Raw genomic sequence first — 26,732 nt, forward strand, 5'->3', positions numbered from 1 at the left:
CCCTGCATGTCCCGCCCCCCCGAGACAGTACCGGCGCGCCTGGGATAGAGCGGTGAGCGCGGCACCTTCTGGCGCGCCTCACTCTGATTGGAGGAGAGCGGGCGCTGGGTGGCATGGGTAACTCTGATTGGCTGTGGTCCTCTACCCGACAGCATTGCGCGCTGTGATTGGCGGGGAGCGCGGCCTCTCAGCGTGAGGGGGTTATGGCGGCGGCGGTGGTGGCTGAGGCGATGGCGGCGCCCTGGTGCCGCTGCCGCGGGCGCTGACAGGGCCGCACCGCCCCGCGGGCTCCGGGAAGAGCCGTCTTGTCCCACCGCGCCGGTCCGGGTCCGTTCTGCACTGGGGCACTGCGGGTTCCGTCGGGTCCATCCCCGCGCTGCTCAAGCCTCTGAAACCCGAGGGCTCTCTGGGGGTTTTCGGGTGTTAATGAAATATTTCTTTCCTCAGCATCCTGCAGAGGAGATGCGGTAGCGTGGGGTGAATCCAGCTGGCTGTCACGGCACGGAGGGAGGCGATGGAGCCGCTCCCCGAGCTCTACTCCATCTTCCAGGGCGAGGTGCGGGAGCGGCCGGGGCCGCGCTCGGGGTGAATTCGGTGTTGGCTCAGCCGGGGTTGAGCCGGGGGAGGTTTGGGTGGCGGCAGCTCTGTACAGGGGCACACACCTGTGCCCGTGGAGTTGTTCACGTGCAGGTGTAAGGGCTGCCACAGAGGCGGGCAGCAGGGGAGGGGGAGATTCTCTCCTCTTCTGTCACCTGATTCCCCACCTGCAGAGCTCAGAATTCCAACCTCAGCAGCACCTGGAGCTGCTGGAGAGAGCCCAGAGGAGCCCCCGGAGCTGCTGCAGGGCTGGAGCCCCTCTGGAGCCAGGCTGGGAGAGCTGGGGGTGCTGCCCTGGAGAGGAGAAGGCTCCAGGGAGAGCTGAGAGCCCCTGCAGGGCCTGAAGGGGCTCCAGGAGAGCTGCAGAGGGACTGGGGACAAGGATGGAGGGACAGGAGCCAGGGAATGGCTGCCAGTGCCAGAGGGCAGGGCTGGATGGGATCTTGGCAATTGGGAATTGTTCCCTGGCAGGGTGGGGAGGGGCTGGGCTGGAATTGCCAGAGCAGCTGGGGCTGCCCCTGGATCCCTGGCAGTGCCCAAGGCCAGGCTGGACATTGGGGCTGGGAGCACCTGGCACAGTGGGAGGGGTCCCTGGCACAGTGGGAGGGGTCCCTGGCACAGTGGGAGGTGTCCCTGCCATGACAGGGGTGGCACTGGGTGGGATTTCAGGTCCCTCCCAACTCAAACCATTCTGGGATTCTTTGCCCGTCTCCAGATCAGTGAGCTGGGCAGGTTTGTTGTGCAGATTCTCCCTTCTTTGGGAAGGGATTTTCTCCAGCTCTGCTCTGGGTTTTCTCCCCAGGTTGCTGCAGTGACAGATTATGGGGCCTTTATCAAAATCCCAGGCTGCAGGAAACAAGGTTGGTGTCTGTGAGATGATTTCATTGTTCAGAATTAAAGTCTTTCAGAAAAAGCTCAAAAAATGACTTTTTCCTAAATTAGGAAGGAATTTGGAAAGCATATAGAAGGTGATGGACTTTTGCATGATTGCCAAAAAAAGACTCAAAAGAGTTTTTGGTAACTTCAGGATATCTTGAGGTGGGATTTTTGGGAAATTCTAGATATTTTGGGGTTTTGCTACCTTCATATTTTAGTGGAGGTTTTGGGAACTTCAGGATATTTGAGAGAATAATTGGAAGGAAATGGCCGAACTGTGGAAATTCTGCAGTTTGCCCAATTTCCTCCTTTTAGTGGTCAGTGTGAATGAATGCAGAAAAGGGACTGAAAGGAAACAAAGTGAAATAAATGAATTAAATCAAAAGAAGGGGAAAATCAGATTTAAGCTGTGTCTGATTGTGGGACAGCTGGAGCCCCCAAGGAGCCCCTTCCCTGCTCCCTGCAGGATTTTGGGCAGGATTTTGGGCAGGATTTTGGGCAGGATTGTGGCTGCTGGGGAGGCCCAGGGTACCTTGGAATAGGGCTGGACCAGCCACGTGCTCCCACGTTGCTCCTCCTGCAAGTGAAAAACACCAATTACTTGTTTTTAAAAGTTTGATAGTAAAAAAACTGTTATAAAAATAAAATGGTTATAAAAAATAGTAATATAATTAGAGTAATAAAAATTGGGACAATTAGGATTTAGGACAATAGGAGACAGAAACAAAGAGTTACAGAGAGTCTGTGTTCCTCTTTTGGGCAAAATAAGCCCGAAAAAGGACACACAGGGGGTTTGGGGTGAGATTTGGGGGATTTGAGGGGGAAATGGGGCAGGAAAAGGGAGATTTTGGGTGGCAAAGGTTAACAGAGGATTAACCCTTAAAGGAACAGCCTGTTGTATATTCACACATCTCATCCATGATGCATCAATTCCAGTCAAACACAGGATTCTGTCTGTCACTGTCACCTTCTTCCTCTTCTTCAGGGCTGAGGAGGCAGGAAGAAGTTCCTTCCTTCTGAAAATGAGCAATAAATTCTCTTTCTCTGTAAGGCTGAGGTGTCCTGTGGCTGCTGTCTCACTGCAAGTCCTTTCTTTAAAAAAAGGACCTGACATTGCATAGTTCTACTCTAACATTATGTTATTATCTAAAACTATATTTAGCACACCACTTGAGGAAGTGAATACACCATCATTTCCTAACACAGCACATTTAATATTCATTTGCATATTTGTGAAAGGCCAATCAGAAAATTGGCATTTTTCACAGTGCAGAGCCCTGCTCTCCTCTGGCAGTACCCAAACCCAGTCCAGGCTGGGCTCTTGTATCCTGTCTCTGCAGTTAAAAATTGGAGCAACCCCCAAAATACATCTACTACTAATAAATATATTTATTATATATAAATATAGATATTATATATATCCCCTGGGGCTGTTCCTGTCTCTTCTGTCCCATGTGTCCCATCCCCTGGGGCTGTTCCTGTCTCTTCTGTCCCATGTGTCCCATCCCCTGGGGCTGTTCCTGTCCCTTCTGTCCCATGTGTCCCATCCCCTGGGGCTGTTCCTGTCCCTTCTGTCCCATCCATGAGGAGCTGCTCTCTGCCAGGCACACTTGAGGCTGTTCCTGTCCCTTCTCTGCCATCCCCTGAGGAGCTGCTCTATGGCAGGCACACACCTGGAGCTGTTCCTGTCCCCTCTGTCCCATCCCCTGTGGCTGTTTGTGTCCCTTTTGTCCCATCCATGAGGAGCTGTTCTTTGCCAGGCACACCTTTTGCTGTTCCTGTCCCATCCCCTGGGGCTGTTCCTGTCCCTTCTGTCCCAACCCCTGGGGCTGTTCCTGTCCCCTCTGTGCCATCCCCTGTTGCTGATTCTGTCCCCTCTGTGCCATCCCCTGTTGCTGATTCTGTCCCCTCTGTGCCATCCCCCCAGGCCTGGTGCACAGGACTCACATGTCCTCCTGCCCCGTGGACAAACCCGCAGAGATGCTGGACGTGGGGGACAAGGTGTGGGTGAAGCTCATTGGGAGAGAGGTAACCCTGATTCAAGGCAGAGTCCTGAGTTCATTAACGTCGTTAGGTCCCCATTAACACACTGCTAATTGTGGGCTCTGCAGATGAAGGAGGACAAGCTGAAGCTCTCACTCTCCATGAAGGTTGTGCACCAAGGCACGGGGAAGGACCTGGATCCCAACAACGTTTCCCTTGAGTGGGTAAATCTGAGCAGAACAGAGGGCATGGCTGCCCAGGGGGCACAGGGCATGGCTGCCCAGGGCACAGGGCATGGCTGCCCAGGGCATGGCTGCCCAGGGGACACAGGGCATGGCTGCCCAGGGGACATGGGGCACGGCTGCCCAGGGGACATGGGGCACGGCTGCCCACAGGGGACACAGGGCATGGCTGCCCAGGGCATGGCTGCCCAGGGGGCACAGGGCATGGCTGCCCAGGGGACACAGGGCATGGCTGCCCAGGGCATGGCTGCCCAGGGGACATGGGGCATGGCTGCCCAGGGCATGGCTGCCCAGGGGGCACAGGGCATGGCTGCCCAGGGGACATGGGGCACGGCTGCCCAGGGGACATGGGGCACGGCTGCCCACAGGGCACAGGGCATGGCTGCCTCTGCCAGAGGGCAGGGCTGTGTGGCAGCAGCTCTGGCCACAGAGAGCAGCACAACTTTCCCAGGCATTGTTCTGGGAAAGGCTGAGAGAAGATCAGAGAAAAGAATGAGAAGCAATTCCTATCTTCACTTGCTGCTCCTGTTGCTGGGAACATGTGGAATGTGTTATGGAGATTTCTTTACCAAAGGGTGGTTTCCTAATTAACCAGTGGTGATGGTGTTTTGATTAGAGGACCAATTAAGTCTGTCTGTATTGTAACTGTCTATAAAAGCAACGGGTTTCTTAAAAAAGATAGATGTTGATCAACATTCTGTGAATCATGGAATCAGTGCTAATTATTACCTGGCCAGGGGACAGGGATGGATGGGATTTTGGGAAGGAATTGTTCCCTGGGAGACTGGGATGGGATTCCCAGAGCAGCTGTGGCTGCCCCTGGGTCCCTGGAGGTGTCCAAGGCCAGGTCAGCTCTGCTCTTTGGGTTTAGAATGTTTTACTGTGAGAGTGTCCTGGTTTTGCATGGGAGACTGTTGCAGGAAATCCAGGACTCCTGAACAGCTGACCAGTGTGATCCAGGAGAAGCCTCTGTTGTTTACATTGCACACACATTTATAGATTCTGCAGACTGCTGGATTGGTGCCTTTGTCTTGCTCTCTGTTTTCTGCCTGCATTTCTCAGAGTGTGGGGTTGGTCACAGTGCAGGTGTTTCACAGCCCTCTGTTATCCTGTTCTTGTGGTCTTGGTGTTCGGTTTCTCAGCCTGTTCTTTCTTCATGTGCCCAATTTATGTTCCAGTAGCCTTGAGGAATCCCTGAGGCTTTGATGGCAGGCTCAGGAGCAGGCTGGTGGTGCCCACTATGGCCCAACCCTGCAAATCCATCGCAGCAGGAGACATTTACAGAAGTGATTATCAGTGCAGGGCACCCCCAGTGTAGGGAATAATCTGCTCTGACTCCATTATTTGGAAGGCTGAACAAATGCTTTATGAAGCTGTACTATATTACACTAATACTGTACTAAATTACATCCTAAAGAGATACTGGACTGAAAGGTACCCCATTAAAAAAGAGAAACCTGTGACTGTCTGGGACAGCCAGGACACAGCTTTGACCCAGTTATCCAAGGAATCAAAACAACCTTCACCAGTGTCCAGTTGACAAATCACTTTGGGTAAACAGTCTCCATAACACATTCCACAGGTGCAGAACAACAGGAGCACTGAATAGAAATAAGAATTGTTTTCTCTTCTTCTCTGAGCTTCTCACTGCCTTTCCCTAGGAGGAATCCTTGGGAACTTGTGCCTGCTGCTCTCTGTGAAGGGAGCTGCAGCCACAAGTAAACTCAAAATTAGTAAAATCTCAAATCAGCAAACCAAAACCACCACACCAAATAACCTTTAAAGGCCTTGTGGTTGTACAGAAACATAAAAGCCTTTTGTTTGTACAAAAATGAAGGAATTAAAGCTGAGAATGGATTGAAAATGGAGCTGTTCTTGTCCTCCCAGCCAGGATGAGAGGAAGAAACGCTCCTTCAGGGACTACACGAGCCAGAAGATCACCCTGGAGGCCGTGCTGAACACGGTGTGCAAGAAGTGTGGCTGCAAAGGTGGGTGTGGGCTGCTGCTCTGTGGCTCTGTCCCAGCCAGGCAGTGACCCTTGGTGGGCTTGGATCAGTGTCTGTCTCGTGGCTGGAATCCTAGAATGGTTTGGGTTGGGAGGGACCTTAAATCCCACCTGATTCCAGTCCCCAGGGACACCTTCCACCATCCCAGGCTGCTCCAAGCCCTGTCCAGCCTGGCCTTGCACACTTCCAGGGATCCAGGGCCAGCCACAGCTGCTGACATGGTTACAAGGACTGAATTGTGGTTCCACGTTTGTCCTTTAGAGGACGGAGTTTTTATCACTTGCTACAAAACCAAAAGATTTAATTCAAGTCCTTAAAAAATAGAAAAATGTTTATTCCTTAAAATCACACCCCTTTGGGCTACTGGGGAGGGGGCAGTGGAGGCCACAAAGGTGATGAAAGACTGGAGAAACGAGGAGAGACTGAGGGAGCTGGGCCTGGCTGTTGTGGAGAATAAAACTGAGAGGGAATGCCATCAATCCACACAAATATCCCCAGGGGGTGTCAGAGGATGGTGCAGACTCTGCTCAGGGACAGGACAAGGAGTGATGGCCAGAAAGGAAAATACAACGAGCTCCAGCTCGCTGTGGGGAAGAACTTCTGTCTGAGGGGAGTCCCAGAGAACAGGGAGGGAGTGGAGTCTCCCTCTCTGGAGCCATCCCAACCCCCTGGATATGTCCCTGTGTCACCTGCTCCAGGTGATCCCTTCAAGCCCAACCATTCTGTGCCTCTTGCTGGGAGGCAGAATCACTGAGGTGGGAAAAGAGCTCCAAGGACATCGAGCCAAGCTGTGCCTGATCCCCACCTTGTCCCCAGCCCAGAGCTCTGAGTGCCACCACCTGAGTCCTTCCTTGGGCACCTCCAGGGATGGGCACTCCAACCTCCCTGGGCAGTGCCAAGGCCTGAGCCCCCTTTCCATGGGGAAATTCCTGCTGTGCCCACCCTGAGCCTGCCCTGGCCCAGCCTGAGGCCGTTCCCTCTGCTCCTGTCCCTGTTCCCTGGAGCACAGCCCGACCCCCCCGGCTGTCCCCTCCTGGCAGGAGCTGTGCAGAGCCACAAGGGCCCCCTGAGCCTCCTCTGCTCCAGGCTGAGCCCCTTCCCAGCTCCCTCAGCCCCTCCTGGGGCTCCAGCCCTGTTCCCTGAGCTGCAGGGAGCCCCTGGGCTCTCTGAGCAGCACAGAGCCCCTGCCCTCACCTGCCATCCGTGTTGTAGTGCAGCTCCATGACAGCCCCGCTGTGTCCCTTCAGGGTGGCAAAGTTGTCACAGTCCCCGTAGGCGTTCCAGAGCACTGGGGGACAGCAAGGGACAGGTGAGCACAGGAGAGGCACAGGAGCAGCCTGGAGCTGATCTTTGGGGCTCCAGCCAAGTGCAGGATGGACCATCCCCAGTGCTGAGTGCCATTTGGGGCAATTACTCTGATTTTGGTTTTAAAGAAGCAAACAAACCTTCAGCAGGTGACCCCCTGTGAACACCCATCAGTGGAAGCTCCAGCTCATTGGTGGGACACTGGAGCTGTGCCTTAGAGCTAAAACCAAGTTTGTGCCCTGCTGAAGTGATGTCCTGCTTGGTTCAGCAGTGGGAAGAGGATTTTGTGGTGCCTTTCAGTAGATTTATTCAGGTGGTTTTATTTGTGCAGGAGTTTTTGCTGTGCCCTACTTGTGTTTTTTAGAGGATATGGTTCATGGGGCCCTGCTATTCTGGAGGAGGTTAATGCTGAGAGTGGCCTCTGTAGTTGTAGAGAAGTATCCTTAAAGTACTATTTTAAAGAATTATTACTATTTAAAGAACTCTTATGTATAAAACACTATTTTAAAGAACCCCCAAAACCAGGATTATGCCTATTTTCAATCTGCTTTTTAACAGTGGTGTCTCCTCCTAACAGCAGGTGCCAGCTCTCCAAACTTCCCCTGCAGCTTAGTAGGTCAACTTTGATGTCTCCAGAGTAGAACCAGAAGAGCTGAATTTCTCTCTCTTTGTGGCTTTAGCTCGTTTTCCAGGTGCCAATCACACCAATTTACCTTTCCCCCATTCTTTTCTGGGCTGATTAAGCCCCTGCAGAGACAGATTTTTACTTGTTGAGACAAGAATATTTTCTCTTTTGCCTAACTAATCCTTCCAGAATGACCTGGGTTGTGTTTGTTCCCTGTCCTGTTTAATCAGGGCATGTTCAAGCAGCTGAAATTTCAGGATAAAAAAATGTCCAGTGTAGATTTTCTCCTTGAAAAAGACTGATAATCAAAAAAGCCTTGGCAGCCCTTCAGGTGTATGAAATTCATTTGTTAAAAAAGGAGCACAGAAAAGGAGAAGGGGCTGGGTTGTTCCGTCAAACACCTTTTTTTTTCCAGGTCACTTTGCCAAGGAGTGTTTCATGCAGCCTGGAGGAACCAAATACAGCCTCATTCCAGAGGAGGAGGAAGAGGAGGGGACAGCAGCAGGACGTGAAGGGGATAAAAAGATCAGCCAGGCTGAGGAGTCTTCAAAAAAGAGGAAAAAGGTATGAGGTGGCCTCTGGCTGGCCTGGAAAAGGAAATGGGGGATGGGAATTTGCTCTGTAGTTACAAGTGGGTTACTCCAGCAAGGTGGGTGTGAGTAGCCAGGTGTGGGCTGAGAAGGTGCCTCAGTTTTGGGCAGATTCTGGAGCAAAACAGGAACCTCCTGTGCAGATTTCCTGTTAATTCTTGGGTTTTCTCCTGTTATTGTCAAGTTCCCTTCAAGGTGGTTTTGTGCTACAGCCCTCAAAGGATATTCTTAGAGTGAGAAAAAGATGATTGTTGTTTTTCTTGGTCTTTGTGAGGCTCTACAGGCATTGCTTCAGTGTCCTCAATCCTGTGATTCCTGTTTTCCTCCTTTCTCCTGCCCTCACACCCTCCTTTGATCTGGACTCAGTGCCCTGCTGGCTCCAGGGGTATCCTGACCCTGCCAGAGCTGTGGGAATTGGGTTTATCTGCACACTCTGGGGGAAAATCCCTGGCTGTGTTTGCACAGGGAGCATTTCCAGGCTCCAGAGCACTTTCTGTCCCTGTGAAAATGGCACCAGATCAGAGACATTTCCCAGGCTGTGTTTGACCTCTGGCTCAGAGCAGATGAGATAAAATAAAACACAGGTGAGACTTGAACCCAAGCCAGGAGCTTTTGGTGGTCAGGGCTGTTCAGGGATGAGTATTCACAGAGTCCCAGAGGGTTTGGGGTGGAAGGGACCTTAAATCCCAGCCCAGCCCTGCCATGCTCCCAGGCTGCTCCCAGGCTGCTCCCAGCCCCATCCAGCCTGGCCTGGGGCACGTCCATTCAAGACTTCAATAAATTAATTCTTCCATCAGCCCCTTCACAGTCCCACTTTTAATCACTCTTCAAAACTCTTTCTCTATTTTTTCCCCCTCTCTCCAGCTCTGTGGCCTCTCTGTATCCCCGGAGAGTGGCAACAGGCAGAAAAGGCTCAAGTTATTTAAAAGTTTTGGGGGAGAATTACACAAAGAAGTGCACAAATATAGCTTGTTATCCTACCCCTGCCCTTCCACCAGGATGGGGGTTCCCAGTGGAGTCTTGCCCTGCTGACACTACAGGAAATGTGGGTCACTGTCCTGAATTTGTTCCTGATTTTTTTGGGGTTGGTGGATTAATAGCTTTCCTTGAAATCTCCCTTGTTCCTTTGATCTCCCTCCCTTCTCAAGGGTGACATCAAAAGTTGTCAGATGTTTTCCAGAGCTGGAATAATAAAACTTGGAGCTTTTTTGGAGGCAGGATGTGGGATCCTGGAGATGAATGGTTCCCTTGTAGTCTGGAGTGCCTGCTGTGATCTTGTCTGGGAGCCACCATGTGCTTCCCTGCCTGCCTGGAGCTCCAGGGATTTGCAGCATGTGGCAGCATCTCTGTGGATTCAGGGACAATCTCCTTGCTGACCTGTCCCCTCCCATATGTGTGACACCAGTGTGGCCCTGGAGTTTTTAAATGAGAGGAGGGAGCTGCCAGCTCCCAAGGGATTCCATCTCCGCTGAGTGTCAGAGCAATAAAATTAATATTTGTGATTGTTCAGGATCAATCTGAATCTGGTATTTCCTTGCAGTTTCTGGGGGTTTTCTCCTCTTCCCAAAAATTCCTCCAGGATCCTCACCCCTTTTTTTTTTTGCCTTCTCAGTGGTTCCCAACTCCTGTTTTCCCTCCTGCCTGAGGCCCCCAGGATTCCCAGGCTGGAGCTCGATTCAGGTCTCTGCGTGGGAGTGGCACTGGTGTGACAGTGACACATCCTTGGGTGGCAGCACTGAGCCCTGTCCTGTCTCCTGTAATCCCTGAGGAAAGAGGGGATGGAAGGAGAAGGGGAGAGGCTGGAGGGTGTCCAGGGAAGGGAATGGGGCTGGAGAATCCTGAGGGAGCTGGGGCTCAGCCTGAGAAAAGGGGGATCAGGGCCCTGCCCTGCTCTCTGCCAGGAGGGGACAGCTGGGGATGGGTGACAGCAAAGAGCCTCAAGTTGTGCCGAGGGAGGTTCAGGCTTGCCACTGCTCAGCCCAGGGCAAGTTACAAACCCAGACATTTCCAGGTTTTCCATGTGTGTGCAGCCTGACAGAGCAGGAACATGGCTGCTCTCCCCATCCTTGCACCTTCAGCACAAGAGTGTGCAGCTGCTCCCTCCTCTCTCCCAGAGCAGGGCAAGATGGCTCTGAATGCAAAGGGAGAGCCAGCAGCCACTGAGCCACTGGGGCAGAATCCCCATCTTTACTGTCCCTGGCCCAGGAGATTGCACCTACTCTGACCCCAGCTCTGCTTCAAACCACTCCTGACCTCCCTGCCATCTCATTTTGGAGGTTTATGGAGGGGTTCTCCCACCTGCCCCCCAACTTCTCTTGGAAGTTTTCACTCCCTTGTCTGCTTTTCCCTTTTTATGCCCCATTCCCATGCAGATATTTGGGAAAAATCCTTCACAGAAAGGGTTGATGAAACTGTCCTGGCAGTGGTGGAGTCCCCATCCCTCCTAAACCTCGTGGATGTGACACCTGGGGACGTGCTGGTGGTGCTGGGGCCGTGTTGGACTGGCTGATCTTGGGGGCTTTTCCAACCTAAACAATTCCAGGATTCCGTGGTGCTGTGCCAGGGGTGAGCCCTGGAGCTGTCTGGGACCGCTGGGCAGGCCCAGGCTCTGTGTCCCTTCTCCTCCTGGGGTCACAGGGTGAAGGAGCTCCTGTGGGAACAGCAGTGTCCCTGCTGGGGTTGTGTGGGAGGCAGGAGGCTGGGAATGGCTGAGCCCTTCTCATCCTGCTGTCCTCTAAAAAAACCTGCACTGCTGACTGAGGGGTAACCCCTTGCATTGAAATTCTCCAAGTTTATCCCGTCTTCTGCTCACACAACCTCCAATTTGGGGCTTTGGATGCATTTCAAAGTTCCTTATGAGCTGTATTCCACATGGAGCAGCTCATCCCTGAGGTGGTTTTGGGTGGCCTTTGGGATTGGGGCTTTTTTATGACTTTGCTGCTCTTTTCCCCACCTCGTGGAAGATTTGCAGATCTTCACGTTAAAACCACGCCTAAGTGTGTTCCTTCTGTGACCTGTGGCTCATCCAGCCTTGGTCCATCCTCAGTTTTACTGGTTTTACTGGTTCTTCCATGGCATGAAGAAGGCACAGCCCTTCACACATTGTCTTCATGGAATTTTTTCTGAATCTGGCTGTCTTTATGTACTGGCTCTGGGCTGGGTTCTTCTCCTCAGCTTCATTCTGACTGCTCCTCCCACAAAGGATGCAAAACCACCTTTAGATTGGTGCAATGAATCTTGTTTGGAATGAAATTGGCTGGTGGAATGAGGATAAAGACTAAAATGATGAAGCCTAGAAGGATTCCTGGCACACCCCTGGGCATGCAGACAGACATTAGGAATCCATTCCTGTTTTTCACAAAAGGACAAGACACAAAGTCTTGGAGTGGGATTTTAACTCCTCAGAAGGGTCTGGTGAAAAATATTTCAACTTCTTGGACAGCTCTGGGCACTCCCCTCTTATCTCAACCCCGAATACCTTTAGGAGGAATGAGCTGTTGGAACATTCTGAGAGCACAGCCTGGAGCAGTTTCCTCACAAAGGACAGGAGGGAGCCTGCAGTGCTGGAGGGGCCCCTCTTGGAGGAGTTTCTGGAGCATTAGGGAAGGAATTCCTTGAAAACCAACACTCAGGCTCCAGCCCAGCCCAGCTCCAGCAGGGGCTTGGAGAGAGGTTTGGGAGCACTTTTGTTGGGTTCTGCTGTGCTAATTGCAGAGGTGGGGCAGGATGTGCAAGGATCCGTGAGGTGCAGATCTGTGTGAGGCTGACTGAGAGCTGCTTGGGCCAAATCCTCTCCAAATATTGCCCCAAAATGCAGTGTGGGGGGTGCTGGGTGTGCCCAGAGCTGAGCTGGGTGTGCCAGAGCTGAGCTGAGCCCCATCCAGCCTGGCTGAGGGCACTTGGCAGCTCAGGGTGTCCCTGCAGGCACAAACCTGGGCTTTGCTCAGTCCCTGAGCTGCAAACACCCCCTGCTCACTGCATTCCCTGGTGACCCCAGTGCTCCATCCCCTGCTCACTGCATTCATTCCCTGGTGACCCCAGTGCTCCATCCCCTGCTCACTGCATTCATTCCCTGGTGACCCCAGTGCTCCATCCCCTGCTCACTGCATTCCCTGGTGACCCCAGTGCTGATCTCCAGGGCTGGGATGCTGGAATGAAGGAAAGGTCAGGGGCAGGATGCTGCTGCTGTAGGAGTATTTTGCAGCAGTGCTGCCTCCTGCTACTGAAAATCATAAAATCGTGGAATGGTTTGGTTTGAAAGGACCTTAAATCCCATCCAGTGCCACCCCTGCCATGGGCAGGACTCCTTCCACTGTCCCAGGCTCCTCCAAAGCTCTTCCAGCCATGGAGGAGCCACATTTTTCCTCTGGGAATGCTCAGCTCTCCTTGTTTCCTGCTGCACTTCCAGCCCAGGCTGTGTTTGCTGTTCTGCCTGCACTTCTGCACTGGAGGAATCAGAGAATCCTGGAATATCCAGGGTTGGAAAAGACACACACAAGGATCACTTAGCTCAGCTCCTGGCCCTGCACAGGACACCCCAAGAACCCCACTGTGTGCCAGAAAAGGGATTTGTCTCTCTTGGAGTGATCTTGGCTGTTGGAAGCTCCCAAAAAGGGCAGAGTGGGGGTTGGTTGATTTTTTTCCAGCCAGCACAGTGCCCATGTGTGCTTTTTGTCCCCTGCTCCACCCCAGGAGTGTGTGTGACATCCTGTCCTGCCTTCAGCCTTCACATCCTGAGAAAGTTTCCCAAGCTCTGGAATGAAACTCTTGGTTGTGAAGGTCCTGTCAAACTTTCTCACCATGTGCATGGGCTGGAAAAGCTTGAGAAAATTCTCCTTGCTGCATCTCCTTCTCTGGAGGATTTAACTCCTTCCCATCCTCCTAGGACTGGGGGGATTTGCTTCTGCCTTTCCTCTGTGGGTCAGGGACTTTGTGGTCAGTCTGTTGTTACCCCACAGGAAAACAGAGTCAATTTTGGGTGACATTATTTGCTGTTATGGAGCTAAAATGTGCCAAGGGTCTGGTGGGTGTGGAGTCACTCCATCCTCTGCTGCCTTCCCTGGAATCCCAGAGGAATCTTCTGGGAGCTGTCTTTGCTCTTCCAGCTCCCTAAAAAAGTTGTTCTATTTGATTATAAATCAGCTGCCAGCTCCTCTCCTTTTTCCCCTGGGCCTGGTGTTTGGACACCCAATCCAATTTGGGCACAGGTGCTTAAAGCTGGGTTAGTCAGAGCCCTGAGCTGAGCTTGCTGGGCCACATTCCTCACTGGAGCTGTCCAAGCCTGTCCCAGGGCTTTGGTCACCTCAGTGGCCATCTCTGCTCCCTGAAACCCTCCTTGGCTTCTCTGCTTGAGTCCTCAAAAAGGGCAAAAATTCCTGGTCAGCCCCTCTGGAGCCAGGCTGGGAGAGCTGGGGGTGCTGCCCTGGAGAGGAGAAGGCTCCAGGGAGAGCTGAGAGCCCCTGCAGGGCCTGAAGGGGCTCCAGGAGAGCTGCAGAGGGACTGGGGACAAGGATGGAGGGACAGGAGCCAGGGAATGGCTGCCAGTGCCAGAGGGCAGGGCTGGATGGGATCTTGGCAATTGGGAATTGTTCCCTGGCAGGGTGGGGAGGGGCTGGGCTGGAATTGCCAGAGCAGCTGGGGCTGCCCCTGGATCCCTGGCAGTGCCCAAGGCCAGGCTGGACACTGGGGCTGGGAGCACCTGGCACAGTGGGAGGGGTCCCTGGCACAGTGGGAGGGGTCCCTGGCACAGTGGGAGGGGTCCCTGGCATGGCACAGAGGTGGCACTGGGTGTGTTCAGCTCCCTTCCAATCCAGCCCAAACCATTCCATGATCTCAGAGCCTTTTTCCAGCAAAGTCTCTCAGCTCTGCTTGGCCATGGCTGCAGTTGGATCCTTGCTGGATCCTGGTGCTGCTGTGCTGGGACAGGAAGCTGCAGCTGTGCATTCACCATGTGCAAGGTGCAGTTATTTTAGAGGCCAGTTCAGTTCTTCCCTTCACTTCCCAGAGCCAAGGGGAGGGAACACCTGAGTTTTTGCAGGATGGGCTTTGCCAGGCCCTTGGGAGCTCCTGGCAGCATTCCTGCTCCCTGCTGGAAGGGGATGCAGGGGATGAACCCTGACATCAGTCAGATCCTCTCCCCGGGCCTGTGTCCTGATTAAATATCCCCAAATTGCCATCCTGCTTCATTAAACACTGCTGGTGTGCCTTGGGGTGATCCCAGTGCCCCCAGGCCTGACCTCAGGGTAATCTCTGCCTGCTGCTTTGTCACAAACTGGAGGGTTTAGATCCATTTCAGGGGTTTTGTGGCTTTATTCCAGCACCAGCTGTTCTCGTGCTGCAGCCAAGGGTCAGTCTGGAGCTGCTGGTTCAGGGCTGTGCAGAAGCATAGCATGGGGGAGAGAGCAGCACAGGAGGGTGGAAGGGAAGTTTGGGAACGGGAAGGTGTGCAAGGAAAATGGGGAAGCAGGAGAGTGTATGAAGGAATCAGCAGGGAGGGGTGCAGAGGAAACTGGGGAGCAGGACAAGGTGCAATGGGAGGATGAGCAGGATGGGGTAGAGGAGAAATTGGGGAGCAGGAAGGGGTGCAGTGGGAAGTTGGGGAGCAGGAAGGGGGCACAGAGGAAGTTGGGAAAGAGGAGGGGGTGGTGAAATCTTTAGGGAGGTTGTGCAAGAAGCCACATCTTGCAAGAGGGCACTGACCTTGTCCTGCTCCAGGGAAGCTCCACTGGGCTCTCCTGCCTGAGCTGGGAGTGTTTGGGTGCTCCAGTGCTCCTGTCCTGGCAGGCTGGGGCTGGTGCTGTGCTGGGGCTGCAGGGATGGTGCTCATGGCTGGTTTAGAAACCCAATTTTTCAGCAAAAACACTTCATCCTTCCAACTTTTATTAATAAAGTACAATGAAATAATGGAATGAGAGCAAGAGCTCTCCTTCCATGACTTATCCAGTGTTTTCCAGCCGTGGATTTCCACGTGGCTGCCCCTCTGCTCCGATTCCTGCCGTGCTCTGTGCCCTGCCCTGCAGCTAACTCCTGCCTCCTGGGGCACCCTGCCCTTTCCAGGCAGGAACCAGGCCCAGAAGGGCTCGTGCTGCCCTGGTGAGCACCAGGGAGGGCATTCCCACATTCCCAATCTTTTCCTGTGTTTTCCTAGGAGAAGAAGAAGAAGAAGAAGCACAAGGCCAGGCAGTCCTCGGAGTCGGGCTCGGACAGCTCGGCCTCGGACAGCGACGGAGCTCAGCCCTCCAGCAAGAGGCCCAGGCACTCCAGGAAACCCAGCAAGGCTCCCAAGAAGAAGAAGAAGAAGCACAAGAAGTAGCCCTGGGGTGAGCAGGGCAGGCTGGGCTGCTGCCACGGCCATTCCCTGGGGCAGCCAGGAGGGACCAGCAGCTCCTGCTCCAGGGCCAAGGAGTTTATTGCAAAGGAACATGTGGTGTTACAGGTGTTGGCCTTGTGTGAGCTGTCCTCTGTCACCTTGGGCACAGGCTGCTGCCAGCAGCAGCCCTATTTGTCCCACAGCTGCTGCCAGCACAGGCTCATGACGCTCTGCAGGCCACCCCTGCTGTGCCACAGCCTGGTGTCCTGCTGGAGCTGCTGCCAGCTCCTGTGACAGCTGGGGGACAGCAGCCCTGCAGAGCTTGGGGTGGCACAGCCAGGCCCCCACCGTGCTGGGGACAGGGTTGGTGGGGCCACAGCCCCCTGGCACAGAGCTCTGGGCTGCAAACCTGCCCCGGCTCCCTCGGTCTCTCTGCAAACACGGGGAGTGGAGGAGCAAGGAGCAGATGGGGGAGTGGAGATACTGGGAGTAAACATGGACTGTGGAGTGTTTGCTGCCTTGGAAAGGGATGGAAAATAAATCTCGGCTCTCTCCAGCTGTACTTTGTACCGACTCCTTTCTTCTGTACCCTCCACACTTCATCTAGGGCAGGGGGAGAGCAGCGCTGGCTGCGTGGAGGAGATGGGAAAGGGTTTTTTTGGGAAGTTCTGGCTGCTTCCCCAGGTTCCCTGGGGTGGGAAGGGGGTGTGTGGTGAGGTAACCCATAGGAGAAGCCTTCTGGAGGGAGCATAGATCGTGTAACTGGAGCTGAAGGTCAGGGGAAGGGATGGCAGGGGGAGGGTGCCAGGAGCAGCTCGGCCCTGCTGGCACAGATGTGAAGGGGGGAAGGAGCTGCCCCTGCGGCCTCTGGCTCTGCAGGGAGCTGGGATTGGAGCTGGCAGTTGTTGGTGTGGCAGGAGACTTGGGACTGCTGCTGCGGCCTCCCCTTATCCCCTTTCCTTCCCTGTGCTTCCCGCCCCAGCTCCCCGTGGCTGATCCCCCTGTGGGGCCATTTCCCTTCCCGAACCCTGACACAAGAGCTCAGGATTTTGTCCCGGGGAGCCTGGAACAAAGCCCCTCTGCTGGGGCTGTGGGGCTGCCTCCTGCCCTGGGGCATTCCCGGAGAGCCAGGCTGGGATGGGCTACTGGGACCACTGGCCATTAACCCCATCCCTGCCAGCCCTGTGGGTGGGCACGTGCCCAAAACGCCTTTTCCCGAGTAACCCGAGCACAGAGCTGTAACAACACCTTTATTATTTTTCCATGTGACTTTTCCCACTATCAGTTAAAAAAGAACCCAACAACGAACCACGAAACCACCACCCGAGCCCCTCGAGCCCCTGCAGGCGCCGGGCGGGGCCAGGGGCGGCCCCGCTGGGGCAGCGGCTCCGAGCCCACGGGAAGCAATGCCTGGCACGGGGCCAGAAGGTGGGGACGATGTGGCACCGGGTGACAGGCAGGGGACCTGGGACAGCGTCTATGTCGCCTTCTCGTAGGTGCGGGTGGAGACGACGTTGCCCAAGGTGAGAGTCTGGGGACAGAGAGGTGGGGGGAGTTAGTGCTGCCCTGCCCGGCTCCCAGCTGAGCTCTTTCAAACCATTTCTGAGGTGGGAACGTCAGAATAAAACCATTTCCTTACCAGAACCAATTTCCCATCCTTCAGCTCCCGGACCAGCGATGTCTCCTTCCCGTCCCACTTCTGCACGTGGACGAGTTTGCCTCCATCCAGTGTGACCAAGGACTGCAGGGAGGGATTGAGAGCCGCAGTTATTTTCCTCTCCGGGGTTTATCCCTCAGAGAGGGCTCTGGAGCCCCGCGGGGCTCGGGATCAGCCTGGGGGTGCCGCTGCGGGGATGCCCGCCTGGCACCGCGCCCGCCCGGCTGGGTCAGCCACGCTCAGCCCAGCCTGGATCCTGCACTGGCACACGGTCTCGGCTGTCCCCCTGTCACCCCGGGTGCCACCGGCACGGTCACCCTGCCCTCCGTGCCCCGGGGCCACCGGGACCTGTCCCGGCCGCGCTCCCAAGCGCCGCTGGCCGGCTCCGGCGGGGACCGGAGAGGCGGGGCGGGGATCGGGGCTTGGAACCGAACCTTCCCTGCCCGGCAGGGCCCGCCGAGGCTTTTTGGAGCGGCTGATGCAGCCAACGCGCCTCTCTCGGCGCGCTGGTGTTTGCACAGCGCCGCTGCTGACTCAGCCCCGAGCGCCCGGCCCGTGCCAAGGTTACTGTGACAGCGCCGCGGCACGCAGGGCGGGGTGGTGCCAGGACAGCCACTGCCACCAGCACTGGCACCGCCTGCCTGTCCCCATCCTGCCCTGTGCCCCCCACGCAGCCCCTCCAGAGCCGGGGGCTGCCCCTCGGTGCCCCCATGGTTGGGGTCTCAGATGTGCCCCAGCCCCTGATCCCCACAAGGCTCCGGGTGCTCCCTCAGATCCCAGTTCCCCCCACAGCTGGGTCCCCCCGCTGCTCAGCTGCCCAAAAGTTTGGGTACCCACAGGTTTGGGTGCCCCAAAGCCAGAGGGCAGGTATGGATGGATGGATGGAATACTGGGGAGAAATTCCTGCCTGGGAGAGGGTGAGGCCCTGGCACAGGTGCCCAGAGCAGCTGTGGCTGCCCCTGGATCCCTGGCAGTGCCCAAGGCCAGGCTGGACAGTGGGGCTGGGCGCAGCCTGGGATCTGTGGAAGGTGTCCCTGCCATAGCAGGGATGGCACTGGATGAACTTTAAGGTCCATTCCAGCCCAAACCATTCCATGCTGTCCTGGGTGCCCCACAATTCCCGGCACCCCACGGCTCACGCCATCCTGTCCAGCCCCGTGCCTCGGGCAGCCGTCCTGGCCCCACTGACCCATCACGTGCCCTCTGGCCCCGGCCGAGGGACACCCCAAGGGCACGTCCCGGGCCGGGCAGGAGCCGCGGGCCGGTCACACGTCCCTGCTGCTTGAACAGCCGCCAGGAGCTGGGGCGGGAGGGAGCGCGGCGGGCAGGGAGCTCCCACTCAGCCCTTTCCCCCAGCCTCCCGCCGAGCCCGGCCCTTTGTGCTTCCTGCTCTGGGGCCAGGAAAGGGTTTTGTGGCCAGAGAGCCCCCAGGTTCCTCCCGAGGTGCCCCCCGGGCTGGGTGTGGGGCGCAGAGCTGCCAGCTGCTCCGTGCATGGAGCGGCAGCTGGAATCTAGGGAAAATCAGGAACTTGGCCACTCCTTCGAGGGAAAATGCTCCCGCAGGGTAGGAGAGGGCAGGAAAGTCACCGCTCTCTCTCAGGTGATTTTTTTCCTTGCTCTTACAGGGAGGAGCAGCCTGGCCTGGGAAGTTTTGCTCTCCCCAGGGATGAGCCCTTAAAGTGGCACCGACCAGCTGGGACTGTCCTGGAGCTCCATCCCTGCAGGCACAGAGGGGAGCGGGCTCAAAAAAGAGGGGTGGTGCCCCCCTTCCCCCGGAGCAGGGACACTTCCCACCGCCCCAGCACGGCCGCTGGCCTCCTCTTGAGCAAGCTGGCACCCGCCAGCCCGGCTCTTGCTCAACCTTCCCGCAGCTCCGTCCTGCCCTGGGACAGCCCAGCTGCAAAACGGATTCTGGGGTGCTGCCAGGACGGGACCAGGCTCGAGCAGCAGCCCCGGCGGGCACAGAGGTGCTCCCCTCGCACGGGCAGCCGGGATGGAGCCCCGGGCTGATGGAGCGATCCCCGCAGCCCACAGAGCCTTTCGGGGGTGCCGCGGGGCTGGGGTGGGGCGCTGGGGGCTCACCTTGACGTTCCTGTCGTCCGCCGTGGTCTCGTCGAACTCCTCGCCCAGCTTGAAGGTGATCTCGGTGTTCTTGAAGGTGCTCTGGGTCTTCACGGTGACCTTGTCGCCGTCCAGCTCGATGATGGTGGTGGGCTTGGTGAAGCCGGCCACCTGCCGCGTGGCGAAGCCCACGCCTGGGGACCGAGAGTGAGGGCGGGTGGAGGGGCACGATGCAGCCCCCCCAGCCCCGGCATCGCCCCCGAACTCTTCCTCCCCGTGCTGCTGGAGGGTGAACCCCAAAACTGCTGCCCGCTCATGGTCCTGGGGGGCTCCGAGCAGAGAGGGGGGGCCAGGAGGGATGGACCCGGGACCAGCACCCACCCACCCTGAGCTGGGTGAGGGGGGACTGGTTCTGTCCCCCTTTCCCCGTCCTGCTTTGCGCTGGGGGCTGACCATGCTGGGGCTGCCTGATGGGGGCTCGGGGGCTTGGGGGGTCCTGAGCGACCCCCAGCACCCACGGGAGGCATCTCATCCCTTCACCCTCTGCCAAAGGCTGCCCCCGGGGGGGCTCGGGAAGGACACGACCCCTCACCCAGCCTGAGACCTCCTCACCTAGCCCAGCCCCATGTGCACAAACCCCAGAGACTCCCTAAACCACCCACAGAGGCAGCAGCGACCCCCCCTCCGCCTGCAGCCCCCCAAGCCGGACCCCCGTTGGGGTTCTCCGGGCAAATTGGGGGCACACAGAAAAAAAAAAAAGGGGTGATGTGACTCCGAGCCCGCTCTCAGCCGCGCTCACTCACCCAGCGCCTTCAGGTACTCATCGAAATTGGTGCTGTCCACCAGCTTCCAGGTGCCCACGAAGGCGTCGACCATGGCGAGGGGGCGCGGGGGGGCCGCAGACGCGCGTGGGTCCGGCCGGCTGCGAGCGAGGCACCGCCTGCAGCTGCTCCGGCCCCGCAGCCGCCTTAAATAATGTCCTCATCACATGATTGGAAAGAGCACAGCGCGCTCCAGAAATACTCCCCGGCAGCGCTGCCAGCGGCCACCCCGGCCCGGCCACCCGCCCCCGGCCACCGCCCCCCGCCCCGACCCCCGGGCCGGGCACGGCCAGAGGGGCGCTCGGGCCGGGAGCGGTGCCCGGGCTCGGCGGGGCACGGAGGGGACGGGGGCGCTGAGGCGGGGCTGAGGTGGGCACGGGGGGTGTGCCCAGCCCAGGTGGTCCCGTGGGTGCGTGGGGAGGGGCAGGCGCTGCCCTGGGCACGGTCAGGGCGTGGGGACAGCGACAGTGGGGATGGCCTTTAGGGACACGAGTGGAAGGGACAGAGAAGCTGAGCTGGGGAAACTGAGGCATGGGGACAGGGGAGCTGAGCTGGGGAAACTGAGGCACGGGGAGCAGGGAGCACCGAGGGGGTGTGGGAATACATGTGGGGACTCCAGGAGAGCGTGGGGACATGTGTGACACCCCCTCAATTCCGTGTGTCTGTGGGGACACGTGACCCGCTCCCTGCTCCGTGTGTCTGTGTGTGTGGGCACGTGTGCGACCCTGTCCCCTCCCTGTGTGCGTGGGGACACACGCGTGTGCCACCAGTGGTGCTTTAGGTGCCAGGGGGCCCTGGGGACAAGGACAGGCACGGGGCTGTGGGGACCCCAGCAGGTCCCCCTCTGTCCCCGTGCTTTGGGCTCCAGCGCATCCCCAGCCCCTTCCCAGGGGTGGGATCACCCCTGGCCATGGCATTCGCTGTCCCCTGGACCCCAGGGGACAGTGCCCGCTCCTGCCCCCATCCCCGGGTCGTGGAGGGACCCAGCTGGGGGCTCAGGTGTCCTTGAGCCCGGTGGCTGCAGCGTGTCCCCTTGTCCTGGGGACTTGGGGGTCAAAGGCACCAGGGCCGTGAGGGACCGGGGACACCTTCTCCCTGTCTCTGGCCCCTGTGTGACACCGCAGACACCCAAAAATAGCCGGAGCTCGTGTTCAGCGTCCTCCTGCTGACACTGCCACCCTGCAGGACCCCTCACCTCGTGCCCTGGGGGCACAGGACCTGTCCCCGTGGGATGGGTGTCCCCTGTCCCGGCTGGGACACCGGGCAGGGCTCTGCTTGCCAGGGTCACAAGGACAATTTATTCCCCAGGGAGACAGAGCCCCCATGGCCTGGGGGGGTACACAGAGGGCAAGGACTGTCCTCTGTCCCCTCACCTGGGTGTCAGTGTCCCTGCACAGCCGTGTCTCCTTGGGTGCTTGCTCTACAATGGGACCCTGAGATTGCAGCATTGTCCCGGCACAGGGACACCCCAACATAGGGACACCCTAACACAGGGACACCCAGACACAGGGACACTCCAACATAGGGACACCCAGACACAGGGACACCCCAGCATAGGGACACCCAGGCACAGGGACATCCAGGCACAGGGACACCTTAACATAGGGACATCCAGGCACAGGGCAACCCCAACAGAGGGACACCCAGTGACAGGGACACCAATCCACATGGAGCGCTGATGGGCAGGGTCACCCATGCATGGTGGCACCCACTCACAGGAAACAGCCATCCACAGGGTCACCCATCCACAGGAGCACCCGGGCACAGGGACACCCGGGCACAGGGACACCAGGGCACAGGGACACCTGGGCACAGGGACACCAGGGCACAGGGACACACGGGCACAGGGACACCTGGGCACAGGGACACCCGGGCACAGGGACACCCACATGGCTGCCCCTGCACACCCACCCACAGGAGCACCCCTGAACACGGCCTCGCACCCACCTGCAGAGATGCACGCACATGCACACACGCACACGCACACAGACACACACACATGCACAGACACACACACACAGACACTCACACACAGAGACACACACAAGCACAGGCACACACACACAGAGACACAGACACACACACACACACACACACTCAGATATCCCTGCACACACACACACACACACACACACACACACACACACACACACACACACACACACGTGCACATGCACAAATAGATGCCCGTGCACATGGGTGCCCGTGGATGCCCACACACACGGATGCACACGCACACGGGACTCCATGCCCATGAATGCCCACATAAGCCAATGCCCACGAGCACACAGATGCCCCCACCCAGCGATTGCAGTGTCGGGGGGTGCCCATGACCCTGCACACGGGTACACACACACACACACACATATGAGAGCCCACCACGATGCAAACGGGTGCCCACGCACGGGGATGCCCATGCACACGGGTTCCCACGCCCTCGAATGCCCCTGTAAATGGATGCCCACACCCACAGATGCCCACACCCACGGATGCCCACAGCCAGGGATGCCGCTGCACGTGTCCACTCACACCCAACCCTCCCTCCCATCCAGGACTCCACGCCAAGGTGCCCGGGAGCCCAATGGTGGCCGCGACACCATGGCGGGACGGTGGCCCCGCACGGCTCTCCTGGTCTCCGGGAGGTGGCCAGAGGGGACCTGGGCTGCGGGATTCCTTCGCTGGTCCCACAGCGACAGCTGTAGGTGACCGTCCGGGATGGGATGGGATGGATGGAGGGATGGGGTGGGTCCAGCTCCGCGCCCAACCATCCTGTCCTTGCCAGGTCCTGTGCCACCCCTGGGCCACTCCCACCTCTCGTGGCAAAAGCCCGAAGTGTTTCCAGAGCTGAGCAAACATCTCCAGAAGGTCCCAGCAGCGCGGACATCTGGATGGCTCCGTGCCAGCTGGATTTTCCTGATTCCAGGGACTTCCCAGGAGTTCCGGCTCCGGCCAGCGGCCAGCGACCCCCGGAGCCGGCAGAGGAGCCCCCCCTCAGTCCCTCAGTGCCCGGGCAGGAGGGTCCCATCCCGCCCTCCGGCAGAAGCAGAGATCTGGGGAGCACGGCCAAAGCCTGGGAAAGCCCCACTCCGTGTCCCCGCGTCCCCAAACGCCGCAGGACCCGGCTGGCCCCACCCGGGGCTGGGGAGGGGATCCGGCGGGGGGACACGGGGTGACCTGGCCTGGGGGCTGGGGGTGCTCCCAACAGCATCCCCTGCTCCCCACCCCCAAACTCACCAGCATCCCCCCTCCCCCGGAGCGGGAACCACCCTGGGGGTCTCTGCTCCGCAGGGGGATCCCTCAGAGACGTGCTGGCAGCTTTGCTTAAGGGCTGGGGGGCTCTCGGGTTGTGTTTCCAACCTCACACCCCCCCAAAACTTGGGAGTGGCTCCTGAATCACCCAGAAGAAAGGCCAGGAGACGAAGGGGTACCCAAAAACATCACAGTGAACACCACACTCAGCAAGAAACACCCGTGGCTGCTCCTGCGGCCAGGAGGGCTCCCCCGGGACCCCCCCGCGCTCGGCTCTGCCAAATGCCCCAGAAGAAAAATATTCCTCCCCCCGGGGAGGCCAAAACATCCCACCCCCCCCGAGTCCTGGCCCAGGGCGTGGGTGGGAATCGCCCCTCGGTCACGGCAGGTCCCCTCCGTGTCCCCTCCATGTCCCCGCCACGCGCGGCTCCCGCATGGCCGGGGGGACGCTCCGGGGTCTCGCTGCGGCAGCACCGAGGAAATCCCAGCGGATTCCGGCTGAGCCAGGAAAGCTGGGCTGGTGGCCCACAGCCTCCTCCTTCCTCCGCCGGTCACAAATGTCCCCCCCCGGCGGGGTTAGGACGTGTCCTTCAGCTCGGGGCTGGGGGGCTGCGGAGGGGGCACCTCCGCTGAGGGCGACTGCATGTCCTGGGCACTGCCTGCAGGGAGAGACGGGGAGAGAGTCATGGCAAGGGGTCCGAGCATGGAATCACCGAGTCATTGAGGCTGGAAAAGAGCCCCAAGCGCACCGAGTCCGACCTGTGCCCGATGCCCGCCTTGTTCCCAGCCCAGTGACCAGGCGTTCCTTGGGCACCTCCAGGGACGGGCACCCCAAAACCCCCTGGGCAGTGCCAATGTCTGGACACCCTTTCCATGGGGAAATTATCCCCAATATTCCAACCTGGACCTCCCATGGCCGTTCCGTCTCCTCCTGTCCCTGTTCCCTGGAGCACAGCCCGACCCCCCTAGCGGGAACTGTGCAGAACCACAAGGTCCCCCCTGAGCCTCCTTTGCTCCAGGCTGAGCCCCTTCCCAGGTCTCTCATCCTCTCCTGGGGCTCCAGACCCTTCCCAGCTCCCTCAGCCTCTCCTGGGGCTCCAGCCCCTTCCCAGCTCCCTCATCCTCTCCTGGGGCTCCAGCCCCTTCCCAGCTCCCTCATCCTCTCCTGGGGCTCCAGACCCTTCCCAGCTCCCTCAGCCTCTCCTGGGGCTCCAGACCCTTCCCAGCTCCCTTCCCTGGACACGCTCCAGCCCTTCAGTGTCCTTGTCCCTAAGCACGGGATGAACACGGGAACCGCTGTCCCTGCTCACCCCACATCTTCCCCCTCCTCCTGCTCACCCACCTGCGCTCAGGGACATCTCAGCCAGTTTGAGGGGCAGGTCGGCGGGGCTGACGCCGGCGGGCGAGCCCAGGATGTCGGGCAGGGCATTGCGCCGGCCCGTCCTGCCGGAGGATGCGAAGTCCAGCACGGGTTCCACCTCGGTCATGCTAACCCTGGGGAGAGATGTCCCCTCTGTCACTCCCGGAGCACGGCGAGCTAACGGGACCCGGCTGTGCTCTCGGCTGGCTGCTCTGGTGCCCTCTGCTCCCCCCCACACTCCCTCTGCCCCCAGGAGCAAAGGCAGGGCCACCCTGCAGCCCCTGGGACTCGCCACCGCCACCCTGGCACTCCGGGTGCTCTGATCTCTGCTGTCACTGCAGCCTGGAGGGAGGGGGCTCCCAGGGTCCCACCAGCCCCCCACCCCAGGCAGCCTTACCGGGCACCCTCCAGCCTGGCCTGGCACCGCGTCTGCCCCGTGCCCACACCCGGCACCGCGGGATCCTGCCCCCTGCCCATGCCTGGCACCACTGGATCCTGCCCCCTGCCCATGCCTGGCACCACTGGATCCTGCCCGTGCCCTTCCTGCGGCTCACAGGGATGGGGATGGGCCTGGACCCCGCTCTGAAAAGCCCCACCGGGGACCAGGACCCTGGGGCTGGCTGGGGACCCAAGCCCGGGGTTGGCACCACCCCGAGCTCTCCTGGGACGCAGCACGGCTGTCCAGGAGCCCATCGGGCTGTGCCCACACCCTGGGGACAATGGCCAAGCCACCACCACCTGTCCCACGCCATGACCTCCAGGTGTGCAGCCCCACATTTCTCTTCACAAGGCACAATTCTTCCCAAGAATATTTCTGGGTTTCACATTCTCTGAACCTCAGAGAAAGAAAAACAATTCTTATCATTTCCTGCTCCTGTGTTGTGCAGAATTAGAATGCAATGTGGAGATTGTTTACCCGCAGTGGTGGTGCTTTGGTTCCTTGGCCTCTCATGGCCAGGGGTGTGTGTGTGTGTTGGGTGACAGTCAGGAGATTCTGTGCAGGGTGTGCAGGGCTGAGTGCTGGGCAGGTTCAGTTTAGATGTAATGTAATATAGATAGAACAATACAGCATAATAAAGTCATTAATTATCCTTCTGGTATCACTGGAGTCCTCCTCATCATTCCTCCTTCGTCGGGGCCTTCCCAGCACAGCTGTGCAGGTGCCACAGGCAATTCCAGCCCAAAAGGGGCAAATCCCACTGGATAAACCCAGTGAGTGAAGATTTCCCCCTCTAAGCAGGGACAGTTTTGGTGGCTCAGTGTGGTCTCAGCCTAAAAAAGCTCCTGGAGTCACATGGAAGGTCCTCGGGGCCGCTGGCTCCTGCTTTAATGCCCCTAATGGGATAGAGGAGGCAAGGGCAGAAATAAACCTTAATCCCTGCTGGAGATGGGCAGGGAAGGTCCTGGGAGAGGTGGAGGGAGGAGATGGACAGGGATGAGCTCCTTGGTCAGGTTCCCTGGGAACAGCAGAGCCCCAGAGGAGGGGAAGAAGGTGCTGAAGGGGCAGAGAAAGCTGAAACTTGTCACAGATATATTTTATGAAAAATCCCTTTGCCAGGATCTTTTCTCCTGAGAAGCTGGGAAGCTTCAGCTTCTCCCTGTTTTGCTGCTTTGGAATGTGACTTGGAGAATTGTTTACCCAGCATGTGAAATTGTTTTTACTTGATGACAACGACAGCCACCTGTGTCGAGGCTGTGAGCAGCCACACGATTTTATTACCATTCCTTCCTTTCCTTTCAAGCCTTCTGATGAAATCCTTTCTTCTATTCTTTAAGTAGAGTTTTAGTAGGTAATTTTCTTTTAATATCATATGTATGATAAAATAATAAATCAGCCTTCTGAAACATGGAGCCAGGATTCTCACATCTTCCCCATGATCCGCTCCGTGGCAGTGTGTCCCCTCTGTCACAACTTTCTGGGGTTGCTGGGGGTGGCAGGGACCCCAAACTGCTCCTGGAGCCTGGGGACCACCAGGGACACACACCAATGATGTGTGCTGGGATAGCAGGCTGAGCTCTCCCCCAAACCAGACACAACAGACCAGGAATGC

The 26,732-nt window shown here is 57.9% G+C and overlaps 3 protein-coding genes across 5 annotated transcripts; 1 reads left to right on the top strand and 2 right to left on the bottom strand.

Moving 5' to 3' along the window:
* Positions 1-181: 181 nt before the first annotated feature.
* On the top strand, positions 182-16,089 carry ZCCHC17 (zinc finger CCHC-type containing 17). Of its 3 annotated transcripts, none has more exons than XM_050983174.1 (8): positions 182-327; positions 448-556; positions 1,400-1,457; positions 3,401-3,501; positions 3,585-3,676; positions 5,586-5,686; positions 8,050-8,198; positions 15,372-16,089. In XM_050983174.1, the coding sequence occupies exons 2-8, from the start codon at positions 515-517 to the stop codon at positions 15,534-15,536; spliced, it is 708 nt and encodes a 235-aa protein (XP_050839131.1). In that variant the 5' UTR covers positions 182-327; positions 448-514; the 3' UTR covers positions 15,537-16,089. The 3 variants fall into 3 exon arrangements, with proteins under 3 accessions (XP_050839131.1, XP_050839130.1, XP_050839132.1); XM_050983173.1 differs by lacking the exon at positions 15,372-16,089 and adding an exon at positions 9,394-9,746; XM_050983175.1 differs by lacking the exon at positions 15,372-16,089 and adding an exon at positions 8,690-8,808.
* Positions 16,090-16,770: 681 nt separating this feature from the next.
* On the bottom strand, positions 16,771-20,222 carry FABP3 (fatty acid binding protein 3). The gene is made up of 4 exons (XM_009097543.4): positions 20,055-20,222; positions 19,273-19,445; positions 17,173-17,274; positions 16,771-17,064 (listed from the first exon to the last, which is right to left on the bottom strand). The coding sequence occupies exons 1-4, from the start codon at positions 20,125-20,127 to the stop codon at positions 17,011-17,013; spliced, it is 402 nt and encodes a 133-aa protein (XP_009095791.1). The 5' UTR covers positions 20,128-20,222; the 3' UTR covers positions 16,771-17,010.
* A 3,293-nt stretch (positions 20,223-23,515) lies between these two features.
* LOC108963173 (cAMP-dependent protein kinase inhibitor beta-like) lies at positions 23,516-24,987 on the bottom strand. The gene is made up of 2 exons (XM_018922507.3): positions 24,664-24,987; positions 23,516-23,980 (listed from the first exon to the last, which is right to left on the bottom strand). The coding sequence occupies exons 1-2, from the start codon at positions 24,806-24,808 to the stop codon at positions 23,898-23,900; spliced, it is 228 nt and encodes a 75-aa protein (XP_018778052.1). The 5' UTR covers positions 24,809-24,987; the 3' UTR covers positions 23,516-23,897.
* Positions 24,988-26,732: the final 1,745 nt, after the last annotated feature.

This window comes from Serinus canaria, chromosome 23 (genome assembly GCF_022539315.1).
Source record: "Serinus canaria isolate serCan28SL12 chromosome 23, serCan2020, whole genome shotgun sequence".
Classification (NCBI taxonomy): Eukaryota; Metazoa; Chordata; class Aves; order Passeriformes; family Fringillidae; genus Serinus; species Serinus canaria.